Genomic DNA, 27,740 nt, shown 5'->3' on the forward strand with positions numbered 1-27,740 from the left:
AAATAATATTTAAAAAATATATTATAATAATATTTTTTTAACTTTTAACTTTTATCTTAACTCATCTCGTCTCATCTGCGAAAACATAACCAGCCAAATCTATAAACTTTAGGTTTTGGAGTAAAATTGTGTCCCGATCGATCGACCGACGCACATAAATTAATGTATTAAAGTACATATATTTCAAGCATATATATATAGCGATCGGTAAATTAATTAGCTTAATTCTTGAGATTAAGTTCTAATTCTGAAGTAGTACTCATGTATATGTATCTCTCAAAATTGATCAGCAATCATTAATTCTTTTTTTTTTTTTTTTGGCTACAAGAACGACTTAGCAGCTAACTTAATTCGTACGTTATAATTGTCTCACGCACGCTATATAATATATAACCTTAAAACCTGCTTATAATTCCCTAAAAAATTAATATAAAAAATAATAATACGTACCCTTGAATTAATAATATTCATCGATCCATGCATGCATGCCTTACTTCAGGAGATCAATATCATTTCTTGTGCGCTTTCTAATTATTTTTTAAACTAATAATTTGCCAGTTTTCATATCTGGCAGAATATATATTAATAAAACTTATTGTATTTCTAGCCTCGATCGATCGAATTATGATCGATAACAAACTAAATAGATCATCGTTTAAATGAGTTAATTTATTCTTAAACCGATGTGTAGTGTATGTATACCATCTATATATCATTGATTAAATGGTAACATCTAATTTGTAATATTTAAATTTTAAAATTTATTTTTAAAATTAAATTATATTATATAAATACTTTATTAGACGTGCTCTGCACACCGACAATAGAATTCTACTTTTGATATAATTGATCAAGCAATAATTTTTTTCCCCTCTCTGTCTTCGATCTTTCTGATAAGGTGGAACACTGGTACATGTCTAGCACAAATGGGTCTCAATTTTGCATTACCACACGGTGTCGGTCAAGGAAAAGAAAAAGAAAATCGTTTGAAGAATCGCGTATGATCGATCAGAACGTATGGTAACCGTTGGATGAATATCATGATCACCAAGCTAGAATATCAGGGGAACATCAATTGGTCAAATTAAGTGAAAAATAAAATAAAAGGAATGGTGATTAGGATCCTGTGCCCGACATAAGAAGGGTCGACATAGGATGCAGCAGTTTCGAGAGTGTTCCCAAGACATATATAAATAAATTAATTAATTATTCTTATGTAAATCAAGCCAATATTAAAATGCATGCCTATGAATAATACGTAAAGAAAAAAGCAGATATTTTTGCTACAACCAAACAAACATCCCATATCTTAATCCTGAACAAACGCCCACAACTACGTGAATTTGTCACTTCCCAATGTGATGAAAAGGGTTTAGAATAATTTGAACTCCAAACATCTACCGGACATTGTTCTTAAATTTTGTTCCTCTAATTTATTATTAATCATATCTTGTACATGGATGATACAGATTCATTATATTTTTAAATATATATTTCTTTTTTATAAAATTATTCAACTTTACTTATTTATTTTAAAATAATATATAGTGGCATTAGAAATTTAGATACTCATATCTCGAGATATGTCTGTAATCTTTATGATTGGATTCTTGTGAAAAGTTTTTGGGCCTTGGTTATTCCTTTGGACAGCTTCATGCACTTTTGAAGAGTACTCAAATAAGAAACTAACAATGTTTTGAGTTGGAATAGAAATAGTTGGAAGAGAGATTGATCGCGAAGAGAGAAGGATTTTGCTTGGAGCACAGCTATACATAAGCGGCACTCTCTGTATACTGTAATTGTTTTTTTTTTTTTTAAACTCAACAACATTGGGTGTGTTGAGGATTACATCAACAGTAGACTGATGTAAGTAATTTCTCTTTTGCTTATCCCGGGCCAAGACAATTTCTCTTTGTTTTCCTCCTTGCATTTGTTTGTTTGTTTTTTCTTTTTCTTTTTTTTTATAGAAACAGACTTCATTTCATTTAATGAACTGAAGTTACAAATGTGACTTATCAATACAGAAAAATCCAAATTATAAGCCAAACTACGCATCTGCTCTTGGGCATCCCCGCACAACACATTGTGGTGGACATTATCTTAACTTCTCAATAATTCTCTACTAAAAGAAAAAGTACTTTGTAAAAACATAACTGAATAGCCCACCCATCCTCCTAGGGAGGAAGAGTATGAAACACTGCTACTATAGACACCAAGTACAATAGCCTATTTCTTCTTTATTAATAATTAAATAAAAAAAAACTAAAATACAAAACACAACAAAACCAACATAACCACAAGCACCTGCATGAACCCAGACGACAATCCCACCGCAAACATTGGCTTCACGAGCCCAAACGGCATGAACACCCAGATCTCGCATGGACCACACAGGCTGGCAGTACTACAACTGGTAGTAGCATCGCCCGCCATTCTCGGCTAGCTCTTACCCCATATTGCGTCTAATCTAGCAACTCAACACCTCACTCGAATAAAAAATGAAGAAAAAGAACAAAAATACTAAGAAAGCAAAATTACAAAAATCAAAACACACCAACCTTAAAAAAACACATGGCCCATCCTAAACAAAACCCAGCCTGTTTGCAAACAGTTGGAAGGCAGCTAGGGTTTCATTTCTAACTATCAGTCGTCGCCCCCCAACCTTTTTCTTTTTTTCGTCTATTTTCTTGTCTCCTACACTCGTGCTCCTCCACAGGAAACTTGGCTTTTGCGACCGTCGCCCACCTCCCACATGAGAATCAGTCCTCCATCGCTCCCAGCTTCTCTGACCACTACCACCACCGTCCCTCTGACAGGAACAACGCCCAACTGCCCTCTCACCCGTTCTCCACCACTGACCACCTCCACCTGGGTTTCGAACAACCCCTCCTTGCGTTTGTTAAGGCCATACCAAGGAGAAAACAACATTTTATCAAGATTGAGACCTTCGTACAGACCACATCAAAACTAAGAACACTCACAATGGATTTTTCATCTTATCATTTTAAATACATAATCAAAATCTATTTTTTCTATTTTATATATTGACTTTTACAATATATCATACATTACCTTATCTATTTTTTCCTCATATAATTTAAATATTATACTTTTTAATATTTTTTATTCATTTCAAATATTTTCTCTAACAAAGATATCCTCATATATTTTGATATTTTGATATTTGCAATATATCCTCATATACAATATCATATAATTATATTATATTAATTCAAATTTATAAGTTAAATCAAAATATAAATTAATTTAAAAAATAAAAAGAAGATATTTTGTTTGCGTTCGGAAAACAATTCACTTAAAGATATGGAATTGTTATTCGAAAGGAACTAGAAGCTAAAAATCATTATTTGAGCAAAACTTGATGCCTAGGAGTGTTATTTGAGAGAAATCCAGAGTCGTTGACGGAAGAAAGCGTGGGAAAGAGAGAGAGAGAGAGAGAGAGAGAGAGAGAGGGTGTCTAAAATGAAGATATAAGATTTTGAAGAAATTGGGAAAATCAGACGAGGAGAGAGAAATGAATTAAAAATATTTTACATAGATGAACATTTTCCTCTAAATGTAGCAGGATCACTGTAGCAAAATGAAAAATGAAGATGAAATACAACATCCATTGTAGATAATTTTTGAACAAATTTCTTCATATTTTAAAGAAAAATGTATTATAGAGCATCCATTGGGAGTGCTTTAGGGGCTTGTTTGGATAGAGAAACCATCTCACCTCATCTAATTTCATCTCATCATTACAACTTTTTCAATTTCTCACACAAAATATAATTAACAAATCAACTTTTTCAAATATCAAAATAATAATAATATTAAAAAATAATATTTTAATAATATTTTATTCAACTCATCTAAAACTATCTTATTTTATCTCACTATCCAAACGAGCCCTAAAAGGCACCCAGTGCTTGACCATATGAAACAACATTTTATCAATATTGGAATCTTGGATATTGACCAAAAACAAGGAAGAGGATTGTTCTTCCTGAATTCTAACAAGCTCTTGAAATCATCATCATTTAAGATTTCTTCAATTCTCAAAATCTATTTTTGGAAGCATAAGCAGTCTGTTTCCATACTGTGGAAGTATTGATGGTAAAAGAGACTGGATAGAATTAGCTGCAAACCCAACTATCCGGGGGGTTTATCGGCAGATGGTGAAGTCTTTTGAACCGATGCGGCAGAGCTTTTGGACTCCTCAGCTTCAACGAGCTTGCGTAGTCTCTCTTGTAGGACCCGTACCCTGTCCTCAGTCTTGCGAAGCTTCCTCCATCTGTAGGTAAACCATAGTCCAAAACCACCATACACAACAATATATGAAGCCCACACGTAAGGATAAGTTTCTGCGTTTTCTTTGATTTTCTGGTACCGTTCTTCTACCATTGCTCTCCATCCAAGAACTGGGGCACCTGTGGTTTGCTGATCTTCTTCTCCTTTTTGTTCATTTGACATTCTTTTTACTGCTTGACACCATTAGGCAAACTGATTAAGTTGAGGACACAGTAGAACAAATTAATCTTTTGCATTTATATACTAGGAAGAAAGTCATGCTCATAACCTGCTATAGTTATGCTATTTCAAGTGTTTATATACTACAAATATACTTCAAATATTGTGAACCTCAAATATTGGGATATGCTAAACTCCTATACCTGGTACAAGATATGCTTGGGTATTTTTTTAACTCCCTCCCTCCCTTATTCTGGTAACTTCGGTCTACCACCATAACCAATACATCACATATTAATGATTATAGTAATAGCAATTCTGGATATCATGTAAACTTGAAAAATCTCTAATTCTTTAAATTCATTGAAACAAAAAAATGCAAGAAGCCATTGTAGCCTCATTTACAATAAGAAAGCTGTCTGCGATCCTCCCAGACAGGCGGGTTCCCACATCCCAACCCCACATCTTCCTAGGAAAAGGTAAAAATTTCACATAAAAACATAGCCCATCAAAGAGATTTTTTATATTGGTAAAACAAGAAGAGAAAAAATGTCTATATATTGTGAGAGTTCCAACACAGAATTAACACGAATGAATCATGAATAAATTCACGTATTTTTAAGTGGTGTGCAGGAGTGTGAGACTTATGTATATAATTTTTCCAAAAACTATGGTTAAGGCTTACACAGGAAAGTCAAAATACCACAGGTCATGTAAGACTTCTAATTCAACTTAGCATTAAGAAGATAATAAAACGGAAAAAGTAATTATGAATGAAAGAAATTAAATAACTATGAGAGAATGTTATTATCCAATCCATCAGGGAGAGAGAGAGAGAGAGAGAGAGAGAGAGAGAGAATCTTTTTCCTCATGAGTGATTGAATATTACGCTTCATTGATTTCATATAACTCATACATTTTATCGCCTGATTCCAATACAAAACAAACAAACAAGTCAACTCAAGTTAGCCAAAGAACCGAAGGAGACTCATTTAATTGAGTTAATTTCCCTCGTTAATATGTTTCTCTCAGGCAATAAATTAGGAAAATTTAAACCCTTAATTTCAATAACCCCTATCCAGAATTTATCACCGTTTATGGATTTGAGTTATAATATCCCAAGAGGTCAAGCAAGCAGAGCGAGAAGGACGTTATGCAGGAAAAAAAAAAACAATACAAGATCACAATATTTAGCAACCCGAGTGGAGCGATTGAAAGAAAAATAAGTTAAAACGGATTAAGATACCTGGCCAAATATCTCCCTAGTAAGTTGCAGTAATTCTGTGGAAGAAAAATTCACAGAGAAAATGGCAGTCTTGAGAGAGAGAGAGAGAGAGAGAGAGGGTTTAGAAATTGGGGGTTAGGCTTTGATTCTTGAATGTCGGGAGGGAAGATGGATGGGCCTAAAACATTCGGCCCTATTATTTTGTCTCTCGACAAAATCCACAATACAGGCACAGTGGAGAAAACGACATCGTTTTCGTGAATTTTCTGATTCTCTTTCCCGCCAGAAACCATTTCTTGTGATTTAGGAAAAAAAAGTCGAAATTCAATTCTAGAGAGAGAGGGAGAGGGATGGAGGCGAAGAAAGCTGGGTCATCGTTGGACGATCTGATGTCGTCGTTCAACACTCGCATAGCCGAGCTTCAGGAGCTCGTTATTGCACGTAACAGTGAGTCGTTTTTTAAAATCATATTTTCTTTTTACTTTCAGCCAATATTTCTGTATGGATTACGTCGAATCGAACGCTTCCATGTTTTGCTTTCAGTGTACCCCGCTACAAGCATCACTGATTTGTCTGCGGTGGATGCTGCATTGAAGGCAATGGAGCTTCAGCTACAAGCTATCAAGGACCGCTTGGGCGACGAAACCCTTGCCATTCCCAAAGCTAAAGTACCTCTCTCTCTCTGTCCGTTCCAATTTTTTTAATACTTTCTAGGCGGGTTCGATAGCGAGAGTGAGTCAGCGTTTCTTTGCTGGCCATTATTTAATCGGGTTTTCATTTCTTGGGAATTCAATTTGAGATTGAGAGAGAGAGAGAGAGAGACAGAGAGAGTGTGTGTGTGTGTGTGCAACTAAAGTAGTGGTGAATTAATGAAGAATGATTTTCAGTTTGAGTTTTGATTTTTGTTATTCTCATGTTTTATGAAAAGAATCGATGTTATTAATATTTCGGGGTTTTAATTTTTATTAATTTGGCTTTGAATTGGCAATGAATGGATGAAAAGAATAGATTCTATAAGAGACGACAACAAACTGTAGGAATAGAAGATAATGGTAGTTTATAGTTTTTTTTTATCATTCTGGATTTATGTTATCATGGTGATAAATGAGATGATTCACTCAACAGTGCCTCATACCACCATATCGCGTGGTCAAGTTGATTTCTCATAATGCCAATTTATTTCTGGGCTAGTTTTGGGGAAAGAGAGGACTTCAAGATTTTAAAACAAATAAATTATACTTGTGGTTTCTTTGGAACCAATTTCTTCATAAAACCTGACTACTGCTTATATATTTTTTTCTTTGTAAAAATTGAAGTGTACTTAATTTTCACTTGATATTTCCATATGGTTTCCCTAAGTAACCAACTGGAGTGAGGATTTGAATTTGCTTGGTTGACTGTCGCTTTCTTCCCATGGTTGCAGAGCCTCATCGACGCATCACTTCAACAGCAGAAGAAATTGCAGAATATGTCTGTTTATGTTCCATCATCTTTACCTGAAAGATCGTCAATAACAAACTTGGAAACTAATAGATGGTAATACTATTTTTTGCATCTTTACTAGGTTATATTTTATGATTTAGTGTTATTTTTGTCGCTTAGGTAACCAGTTCTTGTCATTGTGGGGTTTCAGCTTGCTGCCAGAGTTCTCCAAACAAGATCCAGGTTTTGGGTCTTTAAAACTTGAGGAACAGCCTGCAGCACTACCTAAGGCAAGTGGAACATCTAGTAGCAGGATTAAATGAAAAAAGAAATTACTTGGATTGGAACTGCGTCTTTATGCATTTTTTAATAAAGTCTGCAATACTTATAAGAAAGTGTAGGTAAACCATCTTAGAAGTTTACAGTAAAAATTTAGTATCCAGAAGCAGGAGTAGGTCCCTTGCAATGACCTTTAGCTCAAACATCTCCTCCCTTATAAGAACAGGAAGGAGGGTATGATCATGTTTAGCTTGCTGTCCTTGCATTATTGTATGGTGAACCAGCTGCCGTATCGCTAGATGTTTTTTAAACATACCAGTATATGGTGGAATGGTGAACCAGCTGCCGTATCGCTAGATGTTTTTTAAACATACCAGTATATGGTGGAATAAGTTGATTCCTTCAATAGCACTAGCTTAAAAGTGGTCAACATCCATGGTTTGAGGCGGCAAGCTCAGTAATAATTTGTAGGTTCTCTTTTTTGGTCTCAAATAATGTTCAAGGCAGAATTTTATAGTGGATGTTTCTATTCATTGATAAATAAATATGAAGGCTCCATGTTATCATGATCTATCTGGAAATGAATCTTATAAGGGGCTTACATTGTTTGATTTCTGAGTGGGCATAGAAGATACAGAAGGTTGCATAAGTATGTATATTGAAATGTCTATCCTTTATCATTGAAATGAATATCCTCAAACAAAAACAGCCATAACTTGTAGCATGTTGAATGGGAGTCTGTGCAAGAACATGAATTGAAAAGTAGCAACACTACTTCACTCAGAAGAAACTTTAACCCGGTTGTTCACTGGGACTACACTGTCAATTCAACTTTTTGAAAGTCTTTTTTTTTTTTTGCCATTCACCATTAAATTCTGAGTTGTCTCTGGCTATAATGGTTTAGATGAATACTTGGTGACCCCTTCTGCATACTAATTTTCAAGAGAACTAATGGCATCATCATTTCAAGTCATGCAGCTGCACTGTGGAGAACTTACTGCAAGAATATGTTTTCTATTTTCTATTTTCAAATCAGGAGAAAAAAGGTCGTGGCTCTCCACCATTGTGGTATATAACAACTGATGAACTGGATTCTCTGTCCTCGTAAGTGCATTTCCTGCGATATTTGTTAAAGATTTGATGTTAAAGAGAGTTTCAGCTACACCATCTGCTTATGAATCATAACAGCCTACTCAAAGCTGGTCACTTACATTGTAGCATTTGTAATGGATGTCTAAGGGTAGGTTTAGGGGTTGGGATGAGACACAAAATTCTCATCTCATCTCATGATTACACCTTTTTCAAATCCCCATACAAAATATAATAAACAATTCAAAATTTTCAAATTCCAATTCAACTTTTTCAAATCCCAATACAATAATAATACTAAAACATAATATTTTAAACACTAAAACAAAACACAAAATTCTCATCTCACCCCCCAAACCTGCCCTAATACCACATCTGTAAATTTGTACACCGGGTTACTGATTATGTAGTTCTGCTTGTATATCCGAAAGTAACCTATATTGTGCATATGCACTTATATGTTCCAAAATTCCAAATCCCTCTCTACAAATAGGGAAGGAAAGGGAACTATAGTTATGATCGTCAGCTGTGTTTCAGTCTCTGATGTTTTCCACATATGTGCTTGTTTTAAGAAACAGAGGTGAACCTCTTTGAATGTACCCAACAAGTATCAGGCATGGTTGTCAAGTTGGGTATCAGGCATGCCAATTATCAATGGGAAAATGAGTCCATGTCATAGTTTTAGTCTACAGATCCTTGGTAGTTCTAGTCTTTATTTTCTCCTGGGGAATATATGGTACATCAACTTTAATTTTATAAAATGATATTCCATTAATTTCTCTCTAAGAGTTGCCAAATACAGATACATGAGAGGAAGGCTGACACAGGAGAAGGTCAATGCAGCTATCAATGACATGGCCACTTATGCTGAAGCAAATGTGCAGCTTATTGCAGCTCCAAAGAAGAAGGTCCATTTTCAAGTTGTTTGATTGTTTCTGATACTGAGAAATATGTGTTTAATCTTAAAGCCATCCTAAATATGGTTCTTTCTTGATGAAGCTGGCAGAAAATCTTTGGGAAAAAGCCCTGGTAAGTGAAGTACACTCCAATTAGGTGACTGTTATATCTCCAGATGAATGCTTCCCTGAGCCCCTTTTACCTGGCTGGTGATTACTTATATTCAAAACAGTGCTGGCTCGTTAGAAACTATGATCCAAGTTACTGTGACAGCACTATCTAATTTGATGTCTTGGGGAGCCCAAAAGATCCATAGAAGTGCCGATTTTGTAGTGCACAACATCACCAAATGTGCCGCTATCAATGGTTTAGTTGGTCGCATTCCCATTCATTCTGTCCTCACCCATCTCCTAGATCCCTACCTTGTATTCAAACCACTTTGATCCATGTCCGCAAGTTCTGTTTTGTGAAATTTGCCCAGGGAAAAAATCTTATTAGGTCCCATATGGCTGATGATTACTTATCTTTCAAATGACAATGGTCAGCACCATCTAATTCAAGGTTTACTTCCCGTGGCATAATCTCAAAGCGATAACCAGGGGGAATCTGTACTCTCATTTCAGAAAATTGGCTTGTATATGTCATGTCATAGCTGATTACCTCTTTTTTTTTTTTTCTTTTTTTCGTTTTTTATAAAGGAGGACAACACCCCAATTTATTCAACTCCTCACTTATGGCTGATTACCTCTTGATCTTGTCTTCAAGCATGGTAATTAAGGTTTGGTTTATGTTCTTCTAGTTTTCTGAACTGCTGAAACATGCAGGAACTAAGAGATATTGCAATGGCAGAAGCTGTTAAGGGAAAACACTTTTTTATAGAAAATGACATAAAAGGACCAGCACTGAAACTTGACAATACTGGAAAAGCGATACTGACTGTGAGTGTTTCCCTCTTATAGGCAATTTGAATTGCAAGTCCATGCATTATCATTGAAATGAAATGATCTTTGGCATAATCTCAATGGTCACTGTCATCTATACATGCTTCATGCACCCTATTTGATTTCAATGATATACTCTTATTAATTTTCTGTTCTCCGTAAAGTGGATTTGATATTGTCAATTTTACAACAGTAGTTTCATGTTGTACGCTGGAATGTCTGATGCTTGACTTGAAATAAGTAAATAGATGTCTTTCATGACTGTCTACAAGGTTTGGTTTCTCCTGTAAAGTGAACCTCGTCATAGCGGCATCATGGTGTTTTGCAGGTCCTTCGTCATCTTGGTCGGATAAGTGAGACTCGGATTGGGCATCACCGAGTGATTATTCTTTTGAAACCTCAATGAAGCTTCGCAAAGAATCCCATCTTGAATGTTTGTAATCATCCACTGTTTTTCTTTCAAGAGGAAGGGTAAGGGGTCACAATTATATGTTCTTTATATGCAAGGTTTAGGAAATTAGGCAAGAGGTTGACATTGGTTTTCAAAACTGAACGTAGTAAGCATTGTAGAATCTCATTGAAGTTTTTCCAAGAATACTAGTATGTATGATATAGATTATAGATCTATTTGGTACATATCTGGTTCATTTACGTGCTATAATTGAGATTGTATCTCGTCATTGTGTTAAAAATGTTTACTTGGAATATTAGAATTGTGGTAATTATTATCTTCACAGTATATTTGGGACAGTTTTGGATGATACGTCATTGACAGAGAGAGACAGACAATGACCAAATCTATAACTTCGTAATTCCTTGCATGCTAACATATTGTCATGATTTCCATTCGTACATTAAAGAATTTCCGCAAAAATGGTCGTTAGAAAGATTTTGAAATTCGAGGGCATATGAAGAGACTTCTACGCGGACAATTTTGCTTTATTAAATGAAAAACACAGATAAACAAGAGCATCAAAATCAACACTGATCCAGAAAAGAGGCATCGGATTCTGAGACACTCGAGCTTCATCTATGCACACACAAAGCCTTCAGGGACCTTCTTGCCGCACCCATTAACAAGCAAACTGAGGGCAACAGGTACCTCCAGCTTCACAACTCCCAATACATTTGCCTTAATAGCTGTGCACAAACACAATGCAGCTTCAAGATCTGCTAGGCCTTTCACCACCGTACAGCATTCCTCGCTTGGTTTAGTCCCCACAACCTCAGTTACCAACCCTAACCAGCTGCCACAAACCCCAAACTTGAGAGTGTCTTTTGGGCATTTGGCAGGCTTCTCTGGAGTAGAGGGAGTTAAGGGAGGACTTTTTGGAGTGCATGGAACGTTACTAGATGAAACAGTGGTGAAAAATATGACGTTGAGTAGAATGAAACAAGCTGCTGCGGCTTTGCAAGCCCCGAAGAAACCCCCCATTTTATCATACAACAAACTAGAGGCAGGCAGCAATTCTCATCGGGTATTCAGCCTATATTATAATCGAAGCAACAGGCGAGGCTAACAAGCATGAGTAGATAATGGCCACAATTAGGCGGCCATGCATATTGCAGATAGATTTTATCCTCAGGTGATTGGAACTACTCAGCAAACCATGGCCAAGAACATGGATTGGTGGCACCTAATAGGTCTAAATCTTGTCTAAAATCCCACATGCATGCGCATCTGTTTGTTAGCTTGGGTACTTGTCTCTGTTCTACCATGGCAGAAACATCCAAGCGAGTTCAAAGGCCCATATGCTTGGATGCTGCTTTATAAATTTGTCTGCTTTCTCCAAGAATTTTTGTCCTCTGGGACCATTTTTTATAAGAAAAAATAATGACGACTGAAGAGAGTAGGAATCATTTTTCACTAGATCTTCTTTCAAAGATTAATGCAAATAGCTAAATCGATCATTATTCTATATTACATATATATATATGAGAAAAAAAAATGGCATTTTTAAGAAGTCTGCTGCTATCTGCATAAGTTGACATCATCGCCCAAGCCTAAATCCAGCTAATAGAGAAAAACTTAGATGAACGCAATTTGTAAGCACAATTCACAAAATTGTAAAACTTTCATGGTGTGGCCCATGCAGGTCTCGAACCTGCGACCTTCGCGTTATTAGCACGACGCTCTAACCAACTGAGCTAATAGGCCACGCTCTTGCTCTACTTATTAATTAGTTGAATTGGACTAACACGACCTAATTTAGATATAGGGACTGGGAATTGCAAAAGTACAATTTAAAACTCGAAATCATATATTGTTCAGAAATTCAGTTATGAATTCAAAATTGAGAAAATTAAACTTAAACTTGCATGCAATCTAAAGGAAATTCTTAAGTCAAAAGAGAAAGGAAACGAGTTCAAAGTTGCAAATCCAAGGCAATGATCCTGCAAGTCACAGCTGAGCACCTAGTTTCAAATTCAAGAGCATACATTTTTTTTATCTTTTATTTTATTTAGTAATATTAGATACAGTTTTAAAATATATAACACGTGCAGCTGACTCCATCTTTAAGCTCTCACAAACGCAACACCTGTCACCCACCTTTCGTTTTCCATTGGAGATTTTCTAAAGCATCATCAATTTTACAACAATGGTGGGCGGGTTGACCTGACTGACCCTTGGAGAGGGGGTTAGCCTTTTGTTTAATCTCATCCACAAAATGGCTTGGGCTTCACGACATCAGAAAAAATCGCCCCAATAAAGGCTGATCATCTTCTTTTCCTGCACGCCATTCAAAAGTGTGTATATATATACAGCATATATAGTGAATATACAACAGCTGAAAAGCCAAAATCATGAGTACGATGATCAGACCCGGTATTACGTTCGTGTTGGGAGCCATGTGTGGGATCGTTGTAGCTCGTGGGGCACAGCGTTGCCATCATCACGAAGCTCGCCGCAAATGGTCTTGTCCTCGTCAAGCCCCAGTTGACAAAACTACTGCAATCCCAGGAGTGGATGAGAAGACTGTCGAAACTATCCCAAATAATTAGCGGCCACCTCTCACGCACAGTACCTTAGTTCCGCTTATTGTCGTATCTGTAGAGTAATTAAATAACAAATAGAAGCGGAATTACGACAATATGGTGACACTCCCGTGAGGGTATTTGTCCCACAAGTTGGTGATGAACAAAGGGAATTGAGTGCATTTGTTTGTGCACCAATGACCCCTATTTATAGGCCATCATGCACCGGTTGGTAAATGGCACATCCATTGGTTAACCAATGGTAGCCCAAAGGTCACAACCTTAAGGAGTGACACATCCTATAGTGAAAAGGCACAACTATTGGTAAACCAATAGTAATCCAAAAGTTACATCCTTAAGAAGTGACACAACCTTTTGACTAAATCAAAAGGTTGTGTCTCTTGACACTTCCCTTAACATCACCCCTCATGGGAACCATCACCATGTTAGAGAATATTATCCCAAGGGGTACACCGTTTGGTGATCACACCCCTTAGAATAACATCTCCCACTTGATCACACAAAACGGTGATGATCCAGTTGAGTATTTTACCTTGGTACCAATATGAGCTTTCCACTACTCAACTCTCATCTGCAACTCTTGCAGATCGGCGTCAGAGCATGACAAGCCTCTACGTGCACACGTTTTTGTCATTACCTTATCTGACCGCACCCTTTACCATATGTGCTCCCACTGATCACATATTAGGGGTGACTACATTTCACTAAAAATTTTTAGTGAATGGCATCAATTCTCCGTGACTGGATCAACAATCCATTCCTCTGTCACAATTGACGACTTCAGCCGAATACATAACACATGTATCGACCTGCGCTGAATTTTCGTTAAGTACTTCCTCTAGAGGCTATTCCTGAGGTTTTTCCCTAATCACCTTATCAACGACTTTGCAAATGATTAACCATTTACTTGGGTAATCAAATCACATTTCACTAAAACTTTAGTGAACGGCACTGAATTTTCGTTAAGTACTTACTCACCTGAGTCTTTCCTTAATCACCTTATCAGCGACTTTACCATGATCAACCTTTTACTTGATTAATCAATCTGCACTGAATTTTTATCAAATACTCACCCTGAGGCCATTCCTGAGGTTTTCCTTGATCACCTTATCAGTGGCTTTACAAATGACCAAAATTTTCATTTGGGTATCTCTATAACTCCAATTTTCTAGGCGTCCCCAGAATTTGCTGAGTTATACATGCTGACCATGAAATTGCTTCACCTAGGTTTCTCTCAATCCCATTCTAGTCACATGTTCTCTGAATTTCTCCAGAGATAAACCTTTGGTCATTGGATCTGCTACCATTTCGGTCGAGGAAACGAAATTAACCTTGACCTCACCTCTTTCCACTATATCTAAAATATAGTGATAATGCACATCAATGTGTTTTCCCTTGGAACTCTGTGTTCCACTTTTTATCAAAGAAATGGCAGACTGATTATCGCAAAACACATTGATTGGTTCTGTGGATGTACCCAAATTTAAGCTTTCAATAAAGCGTTTTATCCACACCGCATTACTCACTGCAGTACTACAAGCAATATATTCTGCTTCCATAGTAGACTTAGCAACACAGCCCTGTTTCTTACTTAACCAAGAAACTGCTGTTCCACCAAATAGAAATATATATCCAGTTATAGATTTTCTATCATCTACATCACTTCCAAAATCAGCATCACTATAGCCGATTAATTCTAGATCATTGTTTCCAAAGTATAATTTCAAATTTTTGGTACCTTGTAAATATCTCAATATACGCTTAACTGCTTGCCAATGTTCTTTACCTGGATTGGATTGAAATCTACTTACCAATCCAACTGCATGACAAATATCTGGTCTGGTACTTGTCATTGCATACATGAGGCTTCCCACAGCTTGAGCATAGGGAACTTTAAGCATTTCACTTATTTCATCCTCATCTTTTGGGCACATACCTTTATTTAAAGTATGAGCTTTGCAAACAGGCGTACTTAAAAATTTACAATTTTCCATACCAAATCTTTTAAGTACTTTTTCTAGATATTTCTCTTGATCTAAATACAATAGATTTGAATTTCTATCTCTAGAAATTCTTATTCCAAGAACATAAGCGGCTTCACCCATGTCTTTCATTTCAAATTTAGATTTCAAGAATTCCTTTGTTGCATGCATCATATCTAGACAATTACTTGCCAGTAATATATCATCAACATACAATGATAATAATGTTAATTGATTATCATTTTTCCATATGTATACACAGTGATCTAGTGGACTCATTTCATATCCCATTTCCAAAATGGCTTGGTGAAATTTCAAGTACCACTGTCTTGAAGATTGCTTAAGTCCATACAGTGACTTTCTCAACCTGTAGACTTTCTCTTCATGTCCTTTAATTTGGAATCCTTCTGGTTGAATCATAAAGATATCCTCTTTTAATTCACCATTGAGAAAAGCTGTTTTTACATCTAACTGATGTAATTCCAAATTCATCCTGGCAACAATGGACATGATGATCCTTACGGATGTGAACTTCGCCACAGGCGAATATGTATCCACAAAGTCTACACCTGGTTGTTGAGTATATCCCTTGGCCACTAACCTTGCTTTGTACCTTTCCAAACTGCCATCAACTTTAAATTTTCTTCTGAGAACCCATTTACAGCCAATAGCTTTTCTATCTTTTGGAAGATCTGTTAACTCCAAAACATTATTTTTGTTTATTGATTCTATTTCATCTTTCATGGCCTCAAGCCATTTATCTGAATCAATACTATTGACTGCCTCAGAAAAATTTTCAGGATCATTATCTAAATTTTCCAAACTGGTATTTAGTGCATAATGATCTTGAAATAATATTGATGGTCTTCTGGATCTTTTACTCCCACTGTCTCCAACATCAATGCCTGAAAATTGATTTTCATCTGACTTTCTTTTATTATTCTGGATTTGAATAATATCATTATTTTCATTGTCAGATTCTGTGGAGATCCGTTGATTCTCTAAATCATTTAATAAATCTATTTGATCAACAGGAGTAACAAGGTTCGTGTTTTCCAAGAAAACGGCATCCCTACTTTCTATCAATCCTTTTTCAGAATGATAAAATCTGTAGCCACTTCCGTTTTCTACATACCCAATAAACCTGCATTCCCAGGTTTTACTTTTTAATTTATCCCTTAGTGGCCTTGGGATAAGCACTTGTGCCTTACAACCCCACACTTTGAGTTTACTTAAGTCTGGTTTATGTCCCGTCCATAATTCGTAAGGTGTAAGAGGTTTCGCTTTAGTTTCAACTCTATTTAATATATATGCTGCAGTCGATAATGCTTCACCCCAAAAATGTATTGGTAGATCAGCATATGCCATCATCGATCGCACCATATCCAATAGAGTTCTATTTCTTCTTTCTGCAATGCCATTTTGTTGAGGTTTATATGGCATAGTATAAATATGTCTTATACCATTCAATTTGCAGAAATTATCTAAAGCTTCAAATTCTCCTCCTCTATCACTATTCAAACTTTTAATGGGTCTACCCAACTGGGTTTCTACTTCTAATTTAAATTCTTTAAATTTCTCAATTGCATCAGATTTATGCTTGAGTAAGTAGATTTGTCCATATCTTGAATAATCATCAGTGAAAGTAATAAAGTACTCCATTCCTCTATGAGTTTTTGTTTTAAAAGGTCCACACACATCAGAATGTATAATTTCTAGTAAATCCGTAGATTTCCAACTTTTTGAAAAAGATTTACTACTCATTTTTCCTTTGATACATGGTTCACATATATCAAAATTATCTGAGTTTATTTGTGGTATTAATCCACTTTTATACATTCTGATCATTTTATTTTTATTTATATGGCCTAATCTTAAGTGCCATAAATATGTACAATCAGTAGACACATTCAAATACTCAGAAATAGGTACTTTATTAATATCAACATTCAGTACATACATATTGTGATCTTTCACGCCTTTCACTGACACATTTCCCTTACTAATTACAACGGTTCCAGACTTAAACTCAACTGTGTAGCCTTTCTGATCTAGTACAGGCACAGATACTAAATTTCTACGAATACTAGGTACATATAGAACATCACTAAGTAAAATAATGGAACCATTTATTTTGAATTTACATGTACCTTGCCCCAAGACATCGCAATATGTATTGTTGCCCATATATACTTTGTGCTCTCCAATTTGTTTATCTTCAAGTTTGACAAACATATCTCTGTTCCTACATATATGTCTTGTCGCTGCAGAGTCAACCCACCATGAATCTGTCACTGGTTCCACTAGCATTACTTCTGAGATTGTCATCACAATTTCCTTACTTTCTTGTGCTTTTCCTTTGTTAGGACATTGTGATTTGTAATGACCCTTCTTTCCACACTTAAAACAGTTTCCAGAAAATGGTTTATTTTGTTTTCTTTTTAACCATTTCTTTTTCTTGAACTGTTTTGGCTTCATCTTATTCTGTGTAGAACGCTTATCTTGAGCCATTAATAAATTGGATGACTCACCATCTTTATTCCTTCTTTTCATCCTTTCTCCTTCAAGTACTAAAAGTACTGGAAGCGATATCATTGTTACTTCATTTCCACTGTGTGTTAAAGAAGTAATAATGTGATCCCAAGATGAAGGAAGACTATTTAGTATGGTTGTAACTTGCATTTTATCACTGAGAGGATGACCGGCATCATTTAATTCTTTTGCCATCAACTCCATTTGAAGTACATGATCGCCAATATCATCATTCTCTTTCATACAAGTCCGGTTATACTTATCCAACAATAACTGTATATAAGTATCCGACCTTAAACCATACTTTGCTTCAACTGCATCCATTATTTCTTTAGCAGTTTCATAGTCTTCAAATAAAGGAATAATGTGATCACTCATGCAATGCAAAATTAAAGCTTTTGCCCATGCATTGTGTTCTATCCATTTATCTACATTTAAAATGCTGTTTACACTTTCATCATCTTCTACATTTCCTTCCCATGGCTTTGGTGTTGTTAATGTATATAAGGTTTTTTCATGGGTTAGAAGAAAAGTTATATGCCTTTTCCAGGCCCGGAAATTTCTTCCATTCAATTTTTCTATCCCCGAAGGATCAATACTTTTCTTCGGTGCCATGAATAATAAACCTTAAAAAAATTAATCAACAAGAAGAATGTAGAAATAATAAATGTGTACTATTTAAATATAATAGTTCAACTGTGAAAAATTAAAATTATTACAAACTTAATTAGTAATAATAATAACCCTTGGGTTTAATCCAAGGTGGCAGCCTAGAAATTCTCCTATTATATTTTATATAAGGAGAATAATAAAAGCGACGCCCCGATCGAGGATATCCACGACCTTTCCTTGATGTTTCACCTCTTTCAAAGAATTTCTGGCGGTAATTTCGATCAACAGGTGCTTTATAATAATTTGGCTTGAAATTTGGAGCACAACGGCTTTTGAACGGACCAAATCGGGCTTGAAATGATCTCGAACGGCCCGATTGAAATTTTCTGCCCTGAACCGGTTCAGGAAACCGGGTGAACCGGTTCAGCCGGTTCAAGCCGTGTTCTGGAGATCGGCTTCTGGAGGCGGCTCGGTCAACGGCTCGGTACTCGGCTTGGTCAACGGCTCGGTTGTCGGCTCGGCTTGGAGGCTCGGCTTGGCGGCTCGGCTCAAGAGGCTCAGGAACGGGCAAAACGACAATGTCGTTTTTACCGTTATTAACCTCCGTTGGCTGAACGACACTGTCGTTTAGCCTTGGATTGGTTTGAACGAGATGACCGTTGGACGAAACGGCACCGTTTCGTCCTGGGTTGTCTTCAACCTCGCGCAGGCGCGCTGCAGTGTCCCTGCGTGCGGTTTCCTCAGCCCCGTCCGACCAAATGGTGGCCGGCGACGACGACTCCGACGTGCTCCCGAGGTCGACGACGTCCGGCGGTGGTGAGAGACTCCGGCGACCGGCCGAAACAGTAACTTGGTGGACAAATGGGGTATTTAAATCACTATTCCTTTGTGTAAAATAATACCAATAATTTTCTTCAAAATAGTAACAATTTACTAAATTTTGAAGATTACCAGTATACTCTAAACCCCCCACCGTGATCTGAAAAAGTTTCTCTCTCGGATTTTCAAGCAAACGAAGATGATTAAAATATGCAAGTGTGGTTGCCAAACCAAGCACTTGCCTATTTATCGTCTTTGTAATGCGAGATAAAATTCCCTCTGACATAACCAGGCTCTTGATACCACTGTAGAGTAATTAAATAACAAATAGAAGCGGAATTACGACAATATGGTGACACTCCCGTGAGGGTATTTGTCCCACAAGTTGGTGATGAACAAAGGGAATTGAGTGCATTTGTTTGTGCACCAATGACCCCTATTTATAGGCCATCATGCACCGGTTGGTAAATGGCACATCCATTGGTTAACCAATGGTAGCCCAAAGGTCACAACCTTAAGGAGTGACACATCCTATAGTGAAAAGGCACAACTATTGGTAAACCAATAGTAATCCAAAAGTTACATCCTTAAGAAGTGACACAACCTTTTGACTAAATCAAAAGGTTGTGTCTCTTGACACTTCCCTTAACATCACCCCTCATGGGAACCATCACCATGTTAGAGAATATTATCCCAAGGGGTACACCGTTTGGTGATCACACCCCTTAGAATAACAGTATCTTGTTGTATTTGTACTAATTAATTATTAATATGAAGAGTGGTTGTCATGTTAAGAAGGAAATGACGATGTGCATTTAATTTGGAGAGTTTGATTTGTGGGTGATCAAGTTCGTTCAATGGTTTATGAGTATTCCATGGAGTTTACATTCATATGTACTTGGGAAAACTATATATAATGGTCAATATATATCCTGACATGATCTTGCTCTTTTACATTCTGGCTCAATTGATTTTTTTTTTTTTTTTAACCATTTAATTTCCATGACGAGAACTTTGGTAGCCTGAATTGGGTATGAAAATGTGAATTTCCAGATCAGAAGGATCGGACTCATGCAGTTCTGTTCATCTTTATAACTCAGATATAAACAATGGATCTGACTTTGAAGCATGATCAGTTTTCCCTTATTAACTACCTATATGTACGTAACATTCAAGCTGAATGCCATAGAGAGAGAGAGGGGAAATACATATAGCCCTGCAGGCAACTTGAATATTCCAGTACTCGACAAAATTCTAAAAAAATGATCACCTAGTGGTGTTATTTCTTATTCCAAATATTTCAACAAATCTTATGTTTGCAATAATATATATATCTATATATAGGTATTGGAACTTCGTATATATTTTCTCTTTTTCGATAAATTACGGCTCCGTTTGGATTAAAAAGCAATCTCAACTCATTTTATTTTATCATTACAATTTTTTAAAATTTTTACATAAAATATAATAAAAATTCAATTTTTTTAAAATATTAAAACAATAATAATATTAAAAAATAATATTCTAACGGTTAACATCATGTTTCGCATACCCTTGAGCCAAGTCCTGACAACTTAGGTCTTTAAAAATGGGCCCTGTACAAATTAGAAAAGACTGCAGCTTTGAGAGAGTGGTCTAGAGGCCGGAGAACCTCCGATGTCAAAGTTAGTAAATATTCTTAGAATGTAGCAAATAAATAAGAAAGTCTAGAGATCAGATAGAGTTTTTTTATACTTGGAGCTCTCTATTTATACCATGTATGGGGAGGGTGCATGCTTTCTTCTTGTGTATGCTATAAGATCTTCTTTAATGCAGAGTGGCTCTACATCAGCTCTATAAATATGGCATGTGACTTAATCAGCGACATCATTAATGTGGTGTTATTCCTTGACCCCTGACCTGATTTATATGAGTCGTAAATGACTTGATGCTGATGAATTGAGAGTCTTCCTCGTTTCTCGTGCGTTCTATATGGACACTGTTCTCGAGGGCAATCGCGAAATGTCAGGTCGATTTATCTTGTTGACTGGACGGCACCCCTCCATGGTTGACGTTCTATTCCTTACTTGAATAAGAAACCCTTTGGGCCGGGTTCTGGGCCAAGGCCCGATGATCCTTTCTTAAGGGAGAAAATTTCCTTACACTAATAATATTTTATTCAACTTTTAACTTTCATATCAATTTATCTCATTTTAACTCACTATCTAAACTACACCAGAAATAACATCCGACAATAGGCCAATGAGAATACATATAAATGAAACTCAGGATATTTGACTAGTTAATTATTAGGATAATATCAGAAAATTATATTTTACACTATACCAAATAAACCTAATTAATTACTTGTAAGTTACCACACGTCACATCATGTACATCTAAGAACTTTTCTACTTTGGGCCATAATATATGTTTTTTATTTTGACAATTTATATATGTTATTATTCTGTGCTGATTCACTTGAAAAATGACCACGATCTTAAATTACTTGAACAGGAAGGCTGACCCGTGGAGGAGGAGTTACCAATACAAGGGAACCTTATCTGCAAAGTCTTGGGCAATACGATACCTCTCAATAAGTCCCCCAAACTTATAAAGACACATGAGTATTCCTACGCTCAAAATAAGTCAAACCCATCAAACCCATTTACCTCTCTCACCAAGTTTTATCTTTCTTCCTGTATATACATACAAAGTATATATATTTGCTTGGCTTTTTGTTGATTGATCAGCCAAATGGGTTTGATGGGATCTACGTTCTCGTTAATGGTGGGGACTCTATGTGGGGTTTATATAGCTCAGAACTACAGCATCCCCAACATCAGGAAGCTAGCGGATTCTGGCTTTACGATGGCCAAGCACGTCGAGGAAACCTATCGCAAGCCCAAGCCCAAGACCAAGACCAAGACCAAGACAGAGGACGACGACGGTCTGAATTAGAATCGTTTTGCAAGCTGGCCAAGATCACCACCATGCAACTTTATTCATAAATCTAGCCATCTTCTCATGATGCAAATATATATATGAAGTTCTCCTCGAATTATATATATAGGTTAGGTATAGGCCGTGTGTATGTCAGTGTGTATGTGGTTGTAGTCTATATATATATATATATTTTTTTATATATGAATTGGTTTGAATGTTCTGGTCTTTGATTTCTTGATTCAAGTATAGTGTTTTTGGGTATATATTTTGTGTTATCTTTCCTTTGACATCTCGTGTTGTTGGGAATATGAAGGTTATCATGATCTCCATGATTCGCAACTTGAATTATTAATTTTCGTTTAAGAACCGATGTGATTTGAGAGTTTAGGCCCTTTTGGTCTTTTGGATGCCTTTGCCCCTTTGCCATAATGGTTTGCGTTTGAGATGATTGTTTATCCTTCCATTTACAGACAAGAGTAGCTCATTATTTTTTTCTCCTATAACTTCAGCCAACTTTTACTCAGAAAATGGCATGATTGTTGAGGCTACAAAAGTCCTAAACTCTACATATTTTTCGGTTTCTTTCATTTTTCATTTATCTTCTGATGAATAATTGCGATTAGTAAACTATGAAATTTGATCTCTCATCACTAAATTGAACTAAGCAACCCATGACTCAGTACTATATACCTTGTGCCTTGCAATAACATTACTTCTATCGTCCAATGATTCATTCAAACTTCAAATATACTTCGTGTTTTTGTAAAACAGTCAACCTCGTTATGAAAAAAATATAAAATAGATAACTTTTTCAATAAAATTCAATTTTTTTTAAAGGGTCTCCACAAAATTTGTACAATTTAATCTTATACATAGCATTAGTCAAATACTTTAATTACTAGCTTTAGATAATTAACTTTTTTTAGACACAGATCCACTCAAATTATCCCACCAAATTGATTGATATAATTTTTAAAGAAAAACAGACAAACCTATACAATATCAATGCTATTTAAAAATTATACATAAACTGTACGATCGATGAGCATAGATTGTCCGTACAACTGCCATGTATTCTCATTGATATCGGAAATGTTTATATCATCTCATATATTATTATAATTTTTTTTAAAATCTTAAATAATAATAAAATTATAAAAAAATATTTTAATACTACCTTATTCATCTTTTAATTTTTATATTAATTTATCTTATTTAAAATTAATATCCAAACCGCAGCTAATAAAAAGTGGAAAAAATGTGATGTTTTCTCTTCTATGCATTGCAAAATCCCAATGAAAGAACAATCCTTAAGAGTAGCAGTGATCGGAGCTGGCATGGCCGGCCTACTCGCCGCTCGTGAGCTTAAAAGAGAAGGCCACCAGGTCATCGTCTTCGAGAAAAGCAGTAGGCTCGGTGGAACCTGGGTCTATGACCCACGTGTAGAAACCGACCCATTGGGTCTTGACCCGTCCCGCAAGATTGTCCATAGCAGCATGTACAGTTCGCTCCGGGTCAACCTTCCGAGGCGGCTCATGGGCTTCTTGGATTACCCGTTTCTGGAAAAACAGGGTGGGGACCCAAGGGAGTTTCCTGGTCATCGGGAGGTGCTCCGGTACCTGGAAGATTTCGCCCGAGATTTCTGGTTGGTTGAGTTGATACGGTTCGAGCACGAAGTGTTCCGGGTTGAACGAGTTAATGGAGTGAGTCACGAGTGGATCGTTGAGTGGAGGACTCGGGAAGGTGAGTCAGAAGAAGAGGAGGCGTTTGAAGCCGTGGTTGTATGTAACGGTCATCACACAGAGCCAAGAATCGCCGAGTTTCCAGGTTTGTCCCAAACAGGAAGCTTGTCTCCTGGAAATGGAATTGCTTGTTGTTATTTCACTCTTTTCCTTTCTCAAGTGGGAAGCATTTTAATGTTATTCGTTCGGGAAAAAAGGCGTTTTGATGCTGTATATCAAGGAGCTTGATTTCGAGTTACACTTAGTACAGCTCAATGATGTTGGATTGCTTTTCATTCCTAGTCCCGAAATTATCATCAACCATTCTCCAATCTGCAGGGAATTTTTCATTTTCATTTTCCTACTTAAATAGCATTGATTCTTCCTTTGGGATTGCCCAAAGTTGACAAAGGGGTTTTACAGAAGTGAAGCACAAGTTGGTTGTCTCCAGAAATATATAGAAGTTACGAGGTTAAAAAATGCACCGATTTTGCTGATTAATAGTTGCTTAATCTTTTCTTCTCTTGGAGGCGCCGGCACTAGTTGCTTAATCTCAAATACAAGAATGCAGGCCAAGAAAAAGAAAAATGCAAGAATGCCGGAACTCTCTCTCTCTCTCTCTCAAAGAATTTATGCTATGTTAATTACTTGCAATTCTCAATTTTTCTCAAGCTAAGTATAAAAACAATGTGGCATATATAATCACCATGTGGTAGTATTTATTTCTCTGTTAATAACAAAAAGGATTTTTTTTTTTTATAAGTAATAACCAAAAGGATTTTATAGAGTTTCTTGCTCTTGCATGTTTTGTTGCAGATTGTAATTCTCTACTTTTCCTTTTTATCCATTTTCATTACCCTAGCCAGTTTTGTACTATGTGACAGGCATGGATACGTGGCCAGGAGTGCAAATACACAGCCACAACTACCGGACGCCTGAACCATTTAAAACTAAAGTATGCAAATGTCAGCATTTGCTTATTTCCCATCATCACCAATTTCCTACTTTTAAAACATCGCGTTAGTTTAGTGCTATATATCGCTGGTAATGCAATGAACGTTGTTAAGCAAAAAAAAAAAAAAAGGGTTAATGGATGAATGATTTATAAGCTGTTTTTACTCATAAAAAATGATTTATAAACTATTTTACAGAAAGGGGTTCGGGTATGGTTTTGGTCCTCACCGTTAAAGATGTTTCTTGGGCATCACCAGCGTGCAAACCGATGCATGTTAGGGGGCCTGATTAAGTCATGCTGGTAACTATATTTTCTGAAGAGTGGAAATTGACAGTCTTCAGTCTCTTCACAGCTTCTTGCACATTGCTTTCCATGACTTGCTTAAACTGAAACTGTCTTCTCTAGTTCTCTTAATATTTCATGAATTCCCATTGTGGCAACTTGCTTCCGGTGCTTTTCTTAAGATTCTACAATTACGGTTGACAGATTGTTGTGCTAATTGGAAATGGACCTAGTGCACATGACATCTTGAGAGAGATTTCCTCTGTTGCAAAAGAAGTTCATCAAGCCCTACGAGCCTCAGATGTCCATTTCAAAAAGTTGGAAAATTGCAATAATATCTGGCAACATCCAGTGGTATTGTATTCTCTATGCTAGAAAATTATTGTTTATCAAGAAGTTTGAAATTGATTAGTTGCTCCCCTAATGGGATCTTCTGCAGATAGAACGCGCTGATGAAGGTGGTAAAGTAATATTCCAAGATGGATCATTTGTCTGTGCAGATATCATCATCCACTGTACTGGGTAATGCAATAAAGTTAGTCTGCTTTGTTTTTTGTATCTTATTGGATATATTAACTACTTTTGTTTGTATATAGCCGAATGACTTTCAAAAAATTCAATCTCTCCTGTTTGATGTGGTTGAATAATATTCTCCTTCTGCAGGTACAAGTACCATTTCCCATTCTTAAGAACAAATGGAATAGTGAGCATGGATGACAACTGTGTTGGTCCCCTGTACAAACATGTTTTTCCGCCATACTTGGCTCCTTGGCTTTCTTTTGTTGGGCTACCTTACAGGGTAATGCTCTTATTCATCATGAATTTGAAAATGAGTGTTCTAAAAAAAGATAAATAAGTTCTTGAAGCAACGTTGGTTTGGCATGGTGAGATGAACTAGTCACGTGGATTTCTCTCTTTTTAGTTACTTATTACTAATTTCTCATCAAACATTCTTGCAAAGAAGTGGTTCTGGTAGTCTCCACTTGGTCGAAATGATGAACATTGGCATTCGAACTTTTCTTTTGGTATTCCATCTTAATCTACACTAGCAATTTCTCGGCCATCAATGCATCAAATTCTATGTTCTTGTTTAGATGATGAGATCTACTTTTTCAATAGCACTCTTTTAGTGCACATAACATCTCTCTTTGGGTATATTCAGTAGTTCTTACTGTATCATCTGTTAGGCTAAGTATTATAATTCAATGTGCCACCAGGCTGTTCCCACGTTAATAATTGAGTTACAGTCCCGTTGGTTGGCAAAAGTTTTATCTGGCAAGTTAGCGCTTCCATGTCAAGAAGAGATGGCATCATCTGTGGAAGAACTCTACCAGCACATGAAAGAGAGTGGAAGGCCTAAGCATCACACTCATCAGTTTCAGCAGAACAAGGTTTGACAGTGCCATAGTCGGTAACTCTCTCTCGCGCACACATCATATTGACTTTTGTTTCTTTGATGTCAGTTTGATTATGAGAACTGGTTGGTCAAGCAATTGGGATTACCACCCCTGGAGGACTGGAGAGAACAGTTGTATTTCTATGCGATGAAGAAGATTACCTCAGAAGCTGGTGATGATTATAGGGACACATGGGATATCAACAAGTGGATGCAAGAATAATGCAATGTGCTAAATGCCGAATATTTTGTAAGATATAATGCGACGGTGATTAATTTTAAGAGGTGTAATATCTGTAACTTCACAATTTAAAAGATGGGTCGAGTTACTAGTCTCCGACTCTTGTACTATAATAATTACATTCTATGGCAATTACAACAATCTTTTTACTCGAGAGGACTATCTAAAGTTATATTCTTGTTTGTTCTACCACCCAGAAAGCCAAAAATAGTCTTTTTAAAAACATATTTGGATGTAAATTACAATAACAATGGTGAAAATAGGTATAATGAAAGAGAAATAGCAGAAGCTGAAATAAATTAAGAGGTTCGATAACGAAGTTAGGCCAGAGAAGTTAGACATTGGGGATGCTTGGAAACGAGATGAGACGAGAATTTTGTGAATAGTATAGTAAAATGGTTTATGAATAGTAATGAGATAGTTTGAATTAAATATTTATTGAGTTTTGGAAAATGAGAAAAAAAAATTGTATAAAAAATATTATAAAGTTAAAAATATTATTATAATATAATATTTTGATATTATTTTTGTTTCAAGATTTGAAATAATTGAATTATTTTTTATTTAAAAATTTGAAGAAAGTTATAATAATTAGTTTGAAAACGTATATTTAAATGTTATTTGGAAAGGAAATGAGATAAGTGAACATGTTTATCCCTCTCAACCCAACATTTTCAGTTTTTATTAACAATTAATTTATGATACACCATTTCAAATGAAATACAATAAATTTCGACAACAGGATCACATCTTTTCACTTTTTAAATACGCTGACAAAAACCTATAAAAAATATGATGACAAAAGTTAAATTAACCCAAAACCCATAACACCTTGCCAAAAGTCATCATTTCTAAGCAACTCTTTGTTCCAACTAAAAGTCTTATTTGTTTAAATAAGAACTCAATGAGGATAACTAGTTATAATTTGTAGCCATTGAAATAACATCTCAAT

At 36.1% G+C, this 27,740-nt stretch overlaps 4 protein-coding genes and 1 non-coding gene across 7 annotated transcripts; 2 read left to right on the forward strand and 3 right to left on the reverse strand.

Annotated features, from left to right (window-relative positions):
- Nucleotides 1-3,870: 3,870 nt before the first annotated feature.
- On the reverse strand, nt 3,871-5,849 carry LOC109015766. 3 transcript variants are annotated; one of them, XM_018998241.2, is made up of 3 exons: nt 5,720-5,848; nt 4,677-4,740; nt 3,871-4,484 (listed from the first exon to the last, which is right to left on the reverse strand). In XM_018998241.2, the coding sequence occupies exon 3, from the start codon at nt 4,474-4,476 to the stop codon at nt 4,156-4,158; it is 321 nt and encodes a 106-aa protein (XP_018853786.1). In that variant the 5' UTR covers nt 4,477-4,484; nt 4,677-4,740; nt 5,720-5,848; the 3' UTR covers nt 3,871-4,155. The 3 variants fall into 3 exon arrangements, with proteins under 3 accessions (XP_018853786.1, XP_018853768.1, XP_018853779.1); XM_018998223.2 differs by lacking the exon at nt 4,677-4,740 and having other exon boundaries at nt 5,720-5,849; XM_018998234.2 differs by lacking the exon at nt 4,677-4,740 and having other exon boundaries at nt 3,871-4,506.
- A 153-nt stretch (nt 5,850-6,002) lies between these two features.
- Nucleotides 6,003-10,789, forward strand: LOC109014950 (spindle and kinetochore-associated protein 1 homolog). Its single transcript, XM_018997445.2, has 9 exons — nt 6,003-6,145; nt 6,242-6,366; nt 7,122-7,234; nt 7,332-7,410; nt 8,436-8,503; nt 9,291-9,396; nt 9,488-9,517; nt 10,210-10,323; nt 10,655-10,789. The coding sequence occupies exons 1-9, from the start codon at nt 6,049-6,051 to the stop codon at nt 10,730-10,732; spliced, it is 810 nt and encodes a 269-aa protein (XP_018852990.1). The 5' UTR covers nt 6,003-6,048; the 3' UTR covers nt 10,733-10,789.
- Nucleotides 10,790-11,235: 446 nt separating this feature from the next.
- Nucleotides 11,236-11,926, reverse strand: LOC109015757 (putative lipid-binding protein At4g00165). Its single transcript, XM_018998216.2, has one exon. The coding sequence runs from the start codon at nt 11,759-11,761 to the stop codon at nt 11,357-11,359; it is 405 nt and encodes a 134-aa protein (XP_018853761.1). The 5' UTR covers nt 11,762-11,926; the 3' UTR covers nt 11,236-11,356.
- A 484-nt stretch (nt 11,927-12,410) lies between these two features.
- TRNAI-AAU lies at nt 12,411-12,484 on the reverse strand. Its single transcript has one exon. It is a non-coding gene; the product is annotated as a tRNA-Ile (tRNA).
- A 10,945-nt stretch (nt 12,485-23,429) lies between these two features.
- Nucleotides 23,430-26,942, forward strand: LOC109015744 (flavin-containing monooxygenase FMO GS-OX5-like). Its single transcript, XM_018998210.2, has 7 exons — nt 23,430-24,020; nt 24,799-24,869; nt 25,356-25,505; nt 25,591-25,673; nt 25,815-25,950; nt 26,369-26,542; nt 26,615-26,942. The coding sequence occupies exons 1-7, from the start codon at nt 23,471-23,473 to the stop codon at nt 26,768-26,770; spliced, it is 1,320 nt and encodes a 439-aa protein (XP_018853755.1). The 5' UTR covers nt 23,430-23,470; the 3' UTR covers nt 26,771-26,942.
- Nucleotides 26,943-27,740: the final 798 nt, after the last annotated feature.

The sequence above is a fragment of the Juglans regia genome, chromosome 14, assembly GCF_001411555.2.
Source record: "Juglans regia cultivar Chandler chromosome 14, Walnut 2.0, whole genome shotgun sequence".
NCBI lineage: Eukaryota > Viridiplantae > Streptophyta > Magnoliopsida > Fagales > Juglandaceae > Juglans > Juglans regia.